We start from the raw sequence: 13,919 nt of genomic DNA on the forward strand, positions 1-13,919 counted from the left end.
TGTACATTTTTCTCACTTTTAATTTTTCATGTTTTACAGTGAATTTATGACTTTGCATCTCAAACACAAGTGATTTAACAATAGTATAAAAACTTATGTTTTCAAATATGCAGGTGAAAAGAGTCTTGTCAGATACAACACTATGAATTGGTCGGTGTTACGGCTTTTGTTAGATTTACTATCCAATTCCTTTAGAGTGAAGTGAGTTAATGGCTTGTAGGTATCTTGTTACTGGGATTTTTCTGTTAACCAGGTAGTAATTTTGTTTCTTCTGCTTCCACTGTCCCACCCCATCAGTCTGCTTTAGTTTCGTGAGTAGTATCAAAACCTTAATGTATGTTTCATGTTGCATAAACAGTGATGGAGAACTCTGCTTAAGAACCATCAGAACAGAGGGTGTTGGTTGCCTTGCCCTTGACCTAGACAAGCGAAGCAATCCCAGTTGCACTGAAAACCCTTGCTGTGGTTCAGTGTGCTGACTTCCCAATATGTATTCCTTACCTGCTTCTAATATATTTTTTGTTTATGTATGCTTTTTCTGGCATCTGTAACATTCACATGGCACTTTGAAACCTGAAATTAGCAAGTGTAATATGGGAACAAAATGTTGTAATACTAACCTAATTTTATGTGTTGTTTTAGGTGGGTCCATATTGTTTGTGCCCTCTATGTTCCAGGAGTGGCGTTTGGAGATATTGACAAATTGCGGCCAGTAACACTTACAGAAATGAATTATTCAAAGTATGGTGCCAAGGTAAGTCTAGAAGAGATGTACTACCTACCATTAGCTTTATTTCACTTTTTAATGTAGAATAACATATGACTTCCCAGTCTTATTTATGTTGTTTTTTTGTTTATTTTTTGTTTTTTTTTCCACAAACAGGTTTCAGACTGCAAATGTGATGAAATTTGTTCTGTTTGTTATACTTTTGCTCTTCCTTCTCTCTTTTTTCTATTTTTTGTTACCGCTATTCTCTATAGTTTCTGTCACTATTTTTCTGTTTCCTTCCTTTCTCTTATGCAGGTGCCAATTACTTTCTTTAAAAGTCAGTTAGTGGCAGATTGCCAGAATGTGGTTGGAAAGAGAAGAGGATTTATGGGATTTGAAATGGAGAAAAGGAAAGTGAGGTGGATTAAGAGACAGATGTAAATTCAGTTAAGAACTACTTTTGGTTCTTTGTAATCATAAGCTGGAATGCATACAAAAAGATTGCTGCAAAGCAATATTAAAAACCAAAACAGAACGTAACAGTATGGAGTCCTAAACTTGAACAGAAAAAGTGGGTCTAACATTAAAATAGTCTTTTTACATGTAAATGTTTTCAATCCAGGTCAAAAGTGATCATGTACAAAACATACAGGAAAACATCACAAAGGGCAGAGGCCAACACTGATTTACTAACTATTGCTGTAGTTACGGGAACAGAGTGGAGAATCCCTATCTATCTGGCTAACATGAGGAAAAGTGGCTGTAGTACTGCTTCTCTGATGCTTAATTTATACATAGTAAATTTCCTGGGATTTAATTTGGCAAATAGAATGCTAAATTAAAATTCGTAATAACTTTGTAGAAATATTAAAATAAATTAAAACACTTTGGGTGGCCCATGTGCAACTTACCTATATTAGGAGCATGTTCAGCGTAGACCCGCAGGAGTATTTAGCATTGTTTAGAAATGTTTGTATAAAAAAGCATGAGCAAACTACCAAAACCCTGCAGCCTATTGTTGCAATGAATCATGCTTTTTAATTTGTAATTTTTTATTTTTAGCATGAATGGTGTATAGGAGTAAGGTTTACTGTGAGTAAGATGGGTGAACTGCACAGATGAGGACTCATTACTCTCACAGAGCTTTAAAGCATCCTTGTTTGCTGTATCAAGTGTGGAAGTTACAGATTAGCTAAACACCTCCCTGGAATACCAGTTTCAAGTAATAATCTATGATTCGCTTCATTTCTTTTCTGTTACGTGGTGCTGTGACACAGTTAAAGGGTGCCCTTTTAGGGTAGTGTATGCAATATTTTTGAGATTTTTCTGTCACTGAATTTCATTTGTGAATCCTTTCTATTGTTGTTTAACTTTCTGCATGGAAATAATTTCTGTAGGTGATGCACAGCATTGCATCCAGAGCATTTAAAACACTGAGACATTACATTTTCTGAACTGAGGACTGAATCACTCATCTTGTGAGACATTCAGAAATGCACAACTATGTAATTTTAGGTCACTTTACGCACTGGATAGCGGCACCGCTTTACCAGCCTGTGTTCCTATTTGCTTATTCTTGCTTATACACTTACCACTCTAGTTTGCTGGAACAGCTGTTCAGTATGAATTTGTGGTGAACCAGACTGAGGAACTGATCCAGCTGAAAAATGTTTGTATTTTTTCCAGGTTACATTAGTGGATGTTAGTTTGCTGTGTTGCAAACAGCTATGCCGGGAATGAATGTAGCTGAAGCCTTAATGTAGTATTTTATGTGAATCACAAACTTACTTACTGATATTTACGTTTTTTGATTATTTTTTTCTTCTGTTGTCACAAATTAGCTTCTCAATCAGAGCTTATTAAAGGACATTATGTACTGTTTGTTTTTCAATGTTTTTGGTTTTTCAATGGTTTGGTTTTCAATGGTTTTCAAGTCACCTAGAGGACCATGCTTTTTTTTTTGTGTGTGTGTGTGCTCTGAACTTATTGAACAACTGAACATTTGCTGTGCAGTATTGTGGTTTTATGATATTCCACCTATATAGTTAAGTATGTGTGTGTTGCTTAGATGCTATTTAGTTGTTGCTCTGAAGGGAAATAGAAGGCATGGAACTTCTTATAAGAGTTCATCCAATATGCTATTTAGGATGTTTAAGCTTTTTTCCATTGCTTATTGAAAATGAAGTCAATCGTGGGGTTTGGGAAGTGGTGAAGCTTTAAATATTGCCAAATGTTATCAGCATACTTGGTTTCCGTACCACACAGGAGCAAACCCAGCCATCTAGTTCTTATATGAAAGATGTAAATTATTAAATATTAGGCAAAATGCACCTGAAATACTCTGTCATTTTCTACCCTTCCTTATAAAGGAGTGCAGTTTTTGCGAAGATCCTCGTTTTGCCAGAACTGGCGTATGTATTAGCTGTGATGCTGGGATGTGCAGAGCTTATTTCCACGTGACCTGCGCCCAGAAGGAAGGCCTTCTTTCAGAAGCAGCAGCAGAAGAGGTAAGTATGATGTAGCTTTGGAAAGGATAGAATAAAAGGGTTGTATCAAAAGTTTGTGGGGAAGACCTGAAATTCTGCCTTTTTTATTCACTATTCCTGAGCCAAGTTTTGTAAATTACTAGGAAGTCATAGGCCAAATAAAAGGACTGTCCAGGGAGGGCTCTTTGTTGATGAAATAGTCCAACTTGTTTGTGAAAAAGCAGACCACTAAGTGATCCCTTTTAAAGGGATCACAAATTTGTGTACTTCTGTGAGACTGAAGAAAAGTGCAGTTGCCTTTATGTTGTTTTCCCTACTAAATTATGTGTAATGTTGAATCTTCAAAAATTGTGTGAATTTCTTCTAGGCACATGCCTTATCTTTTTACTTGAAAATGTTCTTACATATTTTCTGTAGCTAAGTATTTTTAATCAAGGCCTCCCTCGTAGAACCTAATTATAGGGAGCTGCTAATTTTTGGCAGTAAGTTGCCACACATTCTGAAAGTCTAAATCAAAATAAAAATAAGGAAAGCCTGTACAGATTTTTATTAATTCTGTTTTGTATGTGAGTGAAGGAAAAGTTGGATAGGCTAATTATTTCATAATATTTTTATTACCTTGTGGAGGAAGACTGCCTCAAGATTTTCTTAGTCTGTTTATTTATGATGATGTTTCTGCAGCTTTGACAATATACTGATGAAACATAGTTCTCAGACTGAATCTCATCATGGCTCAGATATTTCATATAATGATGAAACCACTAGATCAGGTTGCTCTAAGCCCCATTCAGCCTGGCCTTGAACACTTCCAGGGATGGAACTGCTACAACTTCTCTGGGCTATGCCTGACCACCCTCAGAGTAAATAATTTCTTCCTTATATGCAATCTAAAGCTGCCCTGTTTAGTTTAAAGCTATTACTCCTTGTCCTGTCACTACACCCCCTGGCAAAGAGTCCCTCCCCAGCTTTCCTGTAGGCCCCCTTTAGGTACTGGAAGGTCTTCCCAGAACCTTCTCCAGGTTGAACAACCCCAACTCCCTCAGCCTGTTTTCACAGGAGAGGTGCTCCAGCCCTTTGTATTTTTGTATGTTCGTAAACTGCTTGCAGTGTTTGTATGTAGTAAAAATTACTATAGCTTTGCAGCATGATAATGTGCTGATCTGTTGGAAATGTGTGCTAATCTGTGCTAATCTGAATGAAAAATGAGAAAAAAGTCATCTGAGAGATGATTAATCACACCAATACATCTGAAAAATCATTTGAGAAAAACAGATACATTGCGTTACATATTTTTCAGATTGTTAATTCCTTTTAGGATATTATGCAAAAGAAGACACAATAAAGCAATAGGAGGTTAACAATACATATTATATGCTAAATGAATTTGCACGTAGGAATTTCTTATGCATTTTTTTTCTGGAAATGAGAAAATAGTTCAGAGATCAAACTACTGCGTTAATTATTAATGCATTTTAAAATGTTTCAGGTCATAAAATGAAAAAGATGGAAAAAAGCTTTCTAAGATAAATCAATGTGACAAAGTTGATTTAGAAATATATATATTGTTTTTAAAAACGTCTATTTGAATACAGAAACTGTTGGCACAATGTTTGTGCTGTTCAGAGCCTTTTGGCCTTGTATGTCTTAACTTTATTTTTGTTCCTTTTCCTTTGTTTTCTTTGAAACAGGATATAGCTGACCCTTTTTTTGCTTATTGTAAACAGCATGCGGACAGGTTAGACAGAAAATGGAAGCGGAAAAACTACTTGGCATTACAATCTTACTGTAAAATGTCCTTACAGGAAAGAGAAAAACAGCTTTCGCCGGAAGCTCAGGTACTATATTCCTGACACAAATGCATCTGCATTAATCATCCATTTTAAACAAGAAAGAAATTTAGAAGATTGGTAATTGTTATATATAGTGAATGAAATTTGAACGTGTGCCATCAATATATTTCATTTCTTGTAGCAGTGAGTTTTGCTAAGACAATTCTCAATTTTCTTAAGAGCAATTCTCAATAAACTTAATGTCAAAAAGGAACATCTATCCTTTCCAGAGTTGCAGACCTAGTTTGTTTGCAGAAAGTTGGTAATTAAATTTTCATTGCAATCCATAGATTTTTTTTATACATTTTTTTTTTTCAAGATTCTTAACAAAAACCACACAGGTAGACAAGAATAAGGTGTTTTTGTACATAGATGTTCAGTGAAAATCTTCCTTTTTTTCCACTGTAGTAATATTTTAGCATTGGCAGAAGACTCTAGCTTGCCTGAATTTTTTTCTTGCTAGATCACTTCTTCACCTGCTGTAGAAATAAGTAGAATTTTATGCGCATTTTTTTTTAAAGTAAAGATTTCCTAGAAGAAAAAAAATGGTATCAAATACTGAGTCTGTGCTGCTGAGTAGGAGATGCCTGAAAATCTTAGGCAAAGTCTATATCCCTGCGAAGTGGCTGAACCATGTGAAACTGTTAGTTATTGCATGAGGTCAGCTGATAAGTGTCTTGTTGATAACAAGATTTCAGTCCTTCTGAGGTAATCTGTATACTTCAGTATATTAGAGTGTGTGTACTTATTTTTTTCTGAGTCTTGACAAATCTGTGGCCTGCTTTGCTTCTACTTCTGAGGCCGCACTGAATTCTGCAGAAAAGTCATGCCCGTGCAGAAAAACAGCTTGTTACTTGAAGGAATTCTGCCTAAATTGCAATAGAAATTGGCAGTTGCTTAGTAAATAATGGAAGAGAGAAATTATGGAGAGAAGGAAGAGGAAAAAGTTCTCCCTTGTTCTGAAGGGAGAGCTGTAGTGTAATGATCAGAAAATAAATCTTCGTGTCATCAAAAATTTTGATTAAATCATACCTTTTTAGATCTTCAAAGATACTTGAATAGGAAAAATAACCTCTAATTTAAAGTGACCTGTGGATTTGAGAATGAGCATGAGCAAACTCTAACATTGAAGAATTTTGAATAAAATTTTTCTGTGGGGTATAAAGCTTGGCATGGCTTGATTTAAAGCAAGTTACATAATTGTGTAATACACTCTACTCTCACTTATGTGAATTACCACTATGTAGTGGAGAAATCACAATGATATGAACACTCTCCAACATAACGGTAAGTGCTGGTTGTGCAAAATCCATTTGGGTCTAGTGTGGCTCTTACAAGCTCTGTTTTCAGGTCTTTTTTTAGAGACCTGTATTTCCTATGAAGTGCTGCTAATGCTGGTATGTTCCCAGCATTTCCCTTTCTTCCTTCACTTTAACCTGAAGCAAGACCCCATGGGTATGTGTTTTATGAAATAATTTTGTCTTTGAGTGGTTTCTGTGCATTTCTAGAAATTCATGACTGTAATGGGTTCTTAGTACAGACAGAAATGCCTGACTGGGGAGTTGACACAAAGTAGTACATACAAATTCATACTTGAACTTTCTCGTGCATATAGTGTGCAATAAGATAAAGTCCTATTTTAACAGACAATTGAATTTACTGGAGGATTTTTGTGTGAGAAGTAAGAATCGGTAGTAGGTGTGTACATACACATATTACAAAAGCTCATTTCCACAGGAGTTTTTAAGTTTAAGACTGACAAGTATTGAGCTAATGTAAATAATAATGTAATTGTGCAAATAACGCTGTATGGTGTTGCGACTGGATTTTTGAGGGATGCTTTCAAAGGATGAAAAGCTGATATTTGGTGCTATATAGCCCTGGCAGGAATACTTGAGCTAACAGTCTGGCAAGTCCTGTGGCTCAAAAAAGAAAATAATTCTAAAGAATATAAAATATAAAACTGTCTAGGACTATTATGGATTGTTGGAAAATATTCTATGTTGAAATACTTTCTTTATATCAATAAAGGAAACGTACATTCCTTGGATAAAATACATACTTGAAAATTGCTTAAATACATGTTGAGAGTTCAGGTTTTCATTTGGACTAGTCAGTCTGATATGTAATCTATTTCAGGAATAAGGCTCTGGGTATAGTTGTATGACATCTTAAATGACCCCTGGAGTTTCCAAACTGAGAATGTAACCAGTAAAGAAGCATCTAGGCTGAGGAAGTTATAAAATGTTTTATTCTCTGCTGGAACAAACTAAGGTAGCAACTGCAGGTGGATGATCTCTCCCTTGCTGCTCTGAGTTCAAGGAAAAAATGTCACATTTTGGTAGCCACAAACCACATTTGTCATGTTTCTTGGTCATTAATGTTCAAGACCTAGTAAGGTTATATGTTAAACAGTGCCTGTAATACTACCTTCAGCAATGCTATTTGTAATCAGAGGTAATCCTGAAACATGGCGCGTGTATATGCAGACTTTTTTTGCTTTTGTCTCAAGAGTATCTCACACCATATGGTAGGGCAGTCAGATTAGTTTAGCTGCTTCTTTATGCAGACAAATAAACAACTTCTAACTGATAGTCAGCTGGAGTTTTGCCTCTGAAGGTTTGTGTGTTGATGTCATTTTCTGCCAGGCTTGTTGCTGCAGAGTTCCCACAAGACAATTTTTTTTTCAACTGTCAGCAACAACTTGATCGGCTGGGGTTGATGTCCCAGATGGTCACAAATATACAGATGTCACCAACAAGACGGATAGTGAGCTTCTCCTGCTGATTTCACTTCTCTTTGGAGTTGTGCTTTTGGCACATTGTAATCAACCAGTTTAACATTTATAAAGAGATACAGAATTGAGAAAAGGAGATCCTACAAAAGCATGTCAAATATGGAAAAAATACCAGTCACCAAATTTTGTTGCTCTCATAAATACCAATTTAAAGTATAGCTTGGTATACTTTTGATAGGTCAGCCAAGGTTTTTCTGAATAGTGAGTTTTCATGGTTCCATCAAATTATTATCAGAAAGGATTGTCTGAAAGCCAGCAATCATTCATGTTAATGAGGTAACCTCATCAAGGAATCTGAGTATTTCCAAAACCTAGTGAAAGGGTAATGCATTTTGAAATAAAATCAAATGTCTGTTAGTGTCTTTCTTGAGTCAAAATGTTCCAGAGTGAAAACAGTATTTATTAAACCGTGTGGCTTTTATACTGAAAATAAAATGCAGATGTGTTCCAAAATGTAGAACTCAAAAATGGTTTTGAATTGTTCCCTTATGTTCTTAATTCACGGAACTCTTTATTGTAGGCTCGAATCAATGCCAGACTACAGCAGTACCGTGCCAAGGCAGAGCTGGCTCGTACCACCAGGCCACAGGCCTGGGTACCGAGGGAGAAGCTGCCACGACCGCTTACTAGTAGTGCTTCAGCCATACGCAAGCTTATGCGCAAAGCTGAGTTAATGGGGATAAGCACAGACATTTTTCCAGTGGATACTTCAGATACTAGTTCCAGTGTTGATGGAAGAAGAAAACATAAACAACCAGCTCTCACTGCTGATTTTGTCAATTATTACCTTGGTAAGGATCAAAATTGCATGTTTTTCCCAATGAAAGATAATCATTTTACTGTATTCGTATTGTCCAAGTTTACTGGCTTTTTTCTTGTATTTCTTTTTTACTAGCCAAACACAAATTACGTTTTCATTTTAGGTCAGGAATATTACTGCACAATCTCTATTTATATAGAAAACTAGTGAATTTTCTTTTTAAAGAAGCTTCAGAAAATAAAAAATCATTCAAATATACACAGGCAGCCGTATCTTTTCTGAGAAGGGAGTAGAAGCTTAAGGAGCTTTGGTATTTTTTTCCCCTCGTATTTTCCTTACTGTGTGGAACGGTGTGTTTTTGACTTTGGGGCTGTCAAGTAGATAGCTAATCAAAGCTCACCATTTAAGTAACTATACTAGGTTGTCGTGTGCAGCAAAAAGTAAACGTTAGGAGTGTTCATTCTACTGAGGCTGTGTAATAAACCTGTAAGTTACAGTTTTGTGTGCTTTTCTGTTATGGTTTTATGCTTTTCATTGCTTTACTTTTTTTTTAGTGCTTAAAACTTGGAAATATAGCCAAGCCTAGGAAATAATAAGATTTTCTTTTAAATAGAGAGAAATATGCGCATGATTCAAATCCAGGAGAATATGGCTGAGCAGAGGAATATCAAGGATAAATTAGAAAATGAGCAAGAAAAGCTTCATGTGGAGTATAATAAGGTGAAGAAAAAAAGGATGATAAACCATTGTACTGTTTTAATATTGCTGCTGTTAACTTTGATAGCATTCCACTTTCCAAACAAAATGATTTACAAACAAAGATACATAATTTTCTGTTTTTAAAGAAAATAATAGTTAAAAATTTATTTCTTCTTAAAATGTGGCTATCTGTCCCCCTCCCCATTATACAAGCAGAGTCATCTTCTAAAAAGTCCTACATTGGCTGGACACTGGTTCTTGGACTGACCCCACAGAGAGCTCGAGTGACAGATTGCAGACAGAGCCCTCTAATGAGTGAACTGAGCCTTAAGGCCCTTCATGTTCTCATTCTACATGTGCATTTCATTTGAAACATTGAGAAAACAGTGTGGTACCCACACCCCCCCACCTCTGTACCCCAACCCAAAAATCCAATTCATGATTGTACATAAAAGAGCATTTAATGTCTTAATTTAATTTTAATTATTATTATTATTTTTTTTAACATTTAAATACTTTAAAGGGAACATAGAAATACTTTATATTTTGTGACAGGTGACACGTTGCAATTCTTGCTGAATTCAGTAACCTATCCAATGTAGGTGATTAGTGATAACAAAAAATAGTATTGCTATTCACACTTAAACTGTCAGGTATGTGCTTTAAATGAGAACATACATAAATGACATAGCAGGTCCTTGTGCCCAAAGAGATTAAAGGCAAAGGAGATTGGGGAGTGGGAGCTTGTAACCGGATCAATAGGTTGTATATGCTGTGCAGTAAGTAACAATTGCTTCCAGAAGAAAAAAAAAAAACAACTTTGTTTCTGCTTGCATCCTTTACTAAGTTATAACTCTGTGATAATGGCTGAAAGTTTTTTGATATGGCAATATAGGTCTTTAATTCATCTATATGTTACTTGTTACAGTCTTGCTGCCTAAGTGGCATGAACAACACATGAGACGTTGCAGTATTTTAGTTTTGCTTTCTAATTTTCTATGGAACTGTATTTTTAATGCTGAAATGCTTCAGATCATTTTTACAAAATGGGTAGCAGCCCAGGATTTCATCTTAAATTGCTGAATGATTGATTGCACTGATCTCAGCTATATTGACATGAGTTCCATTGTTTTTCAATCCCACAATAAAGTAATGCACCCTTGATAGGTAAGAGGTTGAATAAATTTTATTAAATAAACCTTAATATATTTTTTTCTGTTGATTTTTTTCTTTAACTGCTTAGCTTTGTGAGTCCTTGGAAGAGCTACAAAATATGAATGGAAAACTGCGAAATGAAGGGCAGGGCATTTGGGCTCTGCTGGGTAGAATCATTGGACAGGTTGGTTTTATTTTATTTTTATAGTTATAGGCGAACCTTGTTTTCCAAGAATGGGCTTTTTTATTTCTATCTGCCACTTTTGTGGCCAAATGAATTGATGTGATCAGACCCAGGCTTCACTCTGGGGATAATGTTTCCTGATTGAAATATATAGACTTCTGCAAACCAGCTACTGGAAATCTGAAGTTTAATTTTGTTGTAATAGTGATCTTGTTTGCAAAATTCGTTCATTCGCTATAACTGATTGTCTTGTCATTTGTAATGAAGCCGAATGTGAAGCACAAGTTAATCCTACCATTTTTCTCTCCATGTTGTCTTTAGTTACTGCAGGCTTCAAATGGTATGGTAACTTAGAGGTTTATATAAGAGGCACTATGATATATTTTTTTAACTGGATAGAGCGGAGTATTTTGGTCAAATGAATATAAGTATCTCAGAGAAGAGAAGATTTGGATTATCTCCTGTTGCCAGTGGTTATCTCTTTGTTCCCATTGATGGAGAAAAGATGAGATTCTTGCAGTGTTCTTATGTTTTATATCAAAGGTATTAAATGGCAATGGACATTTTAGCTTTCAGAGAGAGATTGAAATGATTTCCTCTTAGAATTTTAAAGAAGATGGAAGAAACTGTTTATCGTGAAAATGCAGTCATACAATTGCATCATAATTTAGTGATGCCTTTTCGTACTGCTGAGTTTGTACTGCTGTTCAGGAAATGAAGCTTACCTTTTTATGCAGTAACAGTTTTTCTATGCTATGTTAGTTTTTCTGGTTGTGCTGGTTAGATTTTTGTCAACCTATCTTTTCTACTTGTGAAGGAAAAATTATTCACATAGTACATTACATCTCCTAGATCAATTTTTTTTTTATCCTTTTTAACATGGCTTTGAAAAAAGTATTCACAAATATATTTCCTGGTACAAATACTACCAAAACAACAACAAAAAAAAATAAAAAAATTGAATAGAATTCATTTGCACAGCTTGCGTGGCTTTTTTTTTCCAGTTGGTTGAACAGATGCAGGCCCACGGGGCTGCTGAGAAATGACTTTGATAGATGGTAGCTGTCTGGGAAGCTAGCATGCTGCAGATTAGTAGAAATCCAAAGAGAATCTCGTCTGCTTTGTGGAAGGCTTGGTCCAATAAGATAATTTTTCTAATTAACCTATCGAGCACCAATGTAGTAGGGATGTTGGGGGAAAAACAAACTGCCTCAGCATTCTTCTGTCAGTTTTGTGAATTCTGCTTTTCTTATTTCCACCTTCTAGACAAATGTAAATTTGTCCATCCTTCTATTTTAAAGCTTGAAAATGATTTGTAAATGCTAGTATTTCAATGTGTTATTTATTTAATTGAGAAATTATAATATTACCCTAATATGATCTTATAATATAAATATATGTAGTTGCTTTTGTCTGTAAAATAGCTGGCTAAGCCATTTCCCACTCAAATTGAGTCCTGTCCTCCCTACATTGAGATTAGAATGGTATTCTCTAAAAGTCCCAAGACTCATGTGTACTGCATTTGTTCAAATCCAATAGAAATTGAACATACCTGCAATTTTACGTGCTCCTAAGGAAAGAAAACCAAGTAAAAAGGAAGGAGGAACACAAAAGACATCTACGCTTCCAGCTGTACTTTATAGGCAAGTAATGAAGTCTTGACAAAATAGATAAAATATTTATTAAGTTGCAATTTCAAAAAAGTATTAAGAGAAAATTGTTTGTTTCAATTCTGATTAACAAAATGCTTCAGAGTTGTCATGTTTTACTTCTAAAGGCTAATTTAAGAAATAGTTATTCACATTAGTACACATCACTGAGGTTTTTTTTTTTTCTATCTTGATAGCAGTGCTTTATAAGAACAAAGGTACCTCTTTACATCTGAAATAGAAGTCTTTTGTCACTTTGATATGAAAAATTTTAACTGGTCGCCTTGTGTTTTTGAATGTAATCATCTGTGTTGATTTTGCAAACAGTGCTGCTGCTGTTTAGTCACAGTGGCTGAGTGCATAAAGCACCTGTCAGATAAGAATATTTACTTTTTGTTCACAGGTTGTCAAATGCTTTGGGAAATCTTGTGCTTTAAGTTTCCCTACTTCTATTTTTTTCCCCAAGAAAATAAAATGTATTCACTTTGTTATTGCTTCTCCTTTCTGTATGTTATGAAGCTACTGACTGGATTTTAACTAAGCATAATAGTGGACCCCATATCAGGGTCCCAGAGCATGACTGTGCTCTTGAATCTGTTTCTCTTGCCGCCATCTTAGAAGTGGCAGTCTTTGGCTTATTGATAGGTCAGCAGCCAGGCCTCTAGCCACAGCAAATAGGCAGTATCTTGCCCAGCTAGCAGGATTAAAAAAAAAGGAGGAGATGGATTACATAAACAGAAGTTGATTCTAGTGCTCTGAGTGGTGCAAGCTGAAAATACGAGAGTGAGCTGAGGATTTGGCAATTTATACATATGGACAAATAACAGGAGACATACTTTACTAATTCTTTTGTATTTAAATCCAGTCATTTAGCTCCTCCCTTTTTATAATAGGATCAATGAACATCTGATCTTTTTGAAATAACTGAACTAAAATGTTAATTCCAGTAAAATAATAATTAAAAAAAAGTAATTTTTTATGAGTTGATATATTGCCCAGTGTAGTAACAGTACAGACCTGTTTCAAGGCATTTGCTTTATTGAAATAATTATGATTGCGAAGACTGATAGTAGCAATATAATTTTTCTATTTAAGTGTTTGAATGGTAAAGGTAATTTTTTTTCCATTTGTCACGGATATGTTTTCTAAAAGTATCAAAAAGTATTGGTCAGAAATCTTTAAAAATTAGTTTGAAGGTGTCTTTAGCTATATTAAGTGCCTTCTATGTTTTAATGTGTATACATACAAACTCCTTAAAAAGTAATTATGTGCTTATGTGAAATTAGTTGCTACATATTTATATTGAAGCTGGGGCATGTGCTGGGATGTATCGTTTATTTTTTGTAACTTCAAATGTAATTATAATGCTTTTCCACTGCCTACATTAAAAGTTGTGGAATTTGCAAGAAGAACCATGACCAACATCTACTGTTACTGTGTGACACTTGCAAACTACATTATCATCTTGGTTGTCTGGATCCACCTCTTACAAGGATGCCAAGGAAGACTAAGAACAGTTATTGGTAAGAATGCAATTTATGTTTTATCTTGTACTATCTCTGTACTTAAAGTAGGAAATAAGCATGAGTGGACTTGCAAATTCTAAGAATTTTAGACATCGCTGATACTGAAGCGATACTCACTCTGAAGT

The 13,919-nt window shown here is 35.1% G+C and overlaps 1 protein-coding gene across 7 annotated transcripts in view; it reads left to right on the forward strand.

Annotated features, from left to right (window-relative positions):
• The window catches only part of PHF14 (PHD finger protein 14), a 164,548-nt gene that overhangs the window by 28,847 nt on the left and 121,782 nt on the right, over positions 1–13,919 (forward strand). For all 7 annotated transcript variants that reach the window (XM_082752177.1, XM_082752176.1, XM_082752178.1 and 4 more), the window contains exons 6-13: positions 643–754; positions 3,079–3,216; positions 4,884–5,030; positions 8,342–8,612; positions 9,195–9,301; positions 10,524–10,619; positions 12,159–12,262; positions 13,660–13,791. In XM_082752177.1, the coding sequence (XP_082608303.1) occupies positions 643–754; positions 3,079–3,216; positions 4,884–5,030; positions 8,342–8,612; positions 9,195–9,301; positions 10,524–10,619; positions 12,159–12,262; positions 13,660–13,791 (1,107 nt within the window). The remainder of the gene's footprint in view (positions 1–642; positions 755–3,078; positions 3,217–4,883; positions 5,031–8,341; positions 8,613–9,194; positions 9,302–10,523; positions 10,620–12,158; positions 12,263–13,659; positions 13,792–13,919) is intronic.

The sequence above is a fragment of the Aythya marila genome, assembly GCF_965140915.1.
Source record: "Aythya marila genome assembly, chromosome: 2".
Classification (NCBI taxonomy): domain Eukaryota; kingdom Metazoa; phylum Chordata; class Aves; order Anseriformes; family Anatidae; genus Aythya; species Aythya marila.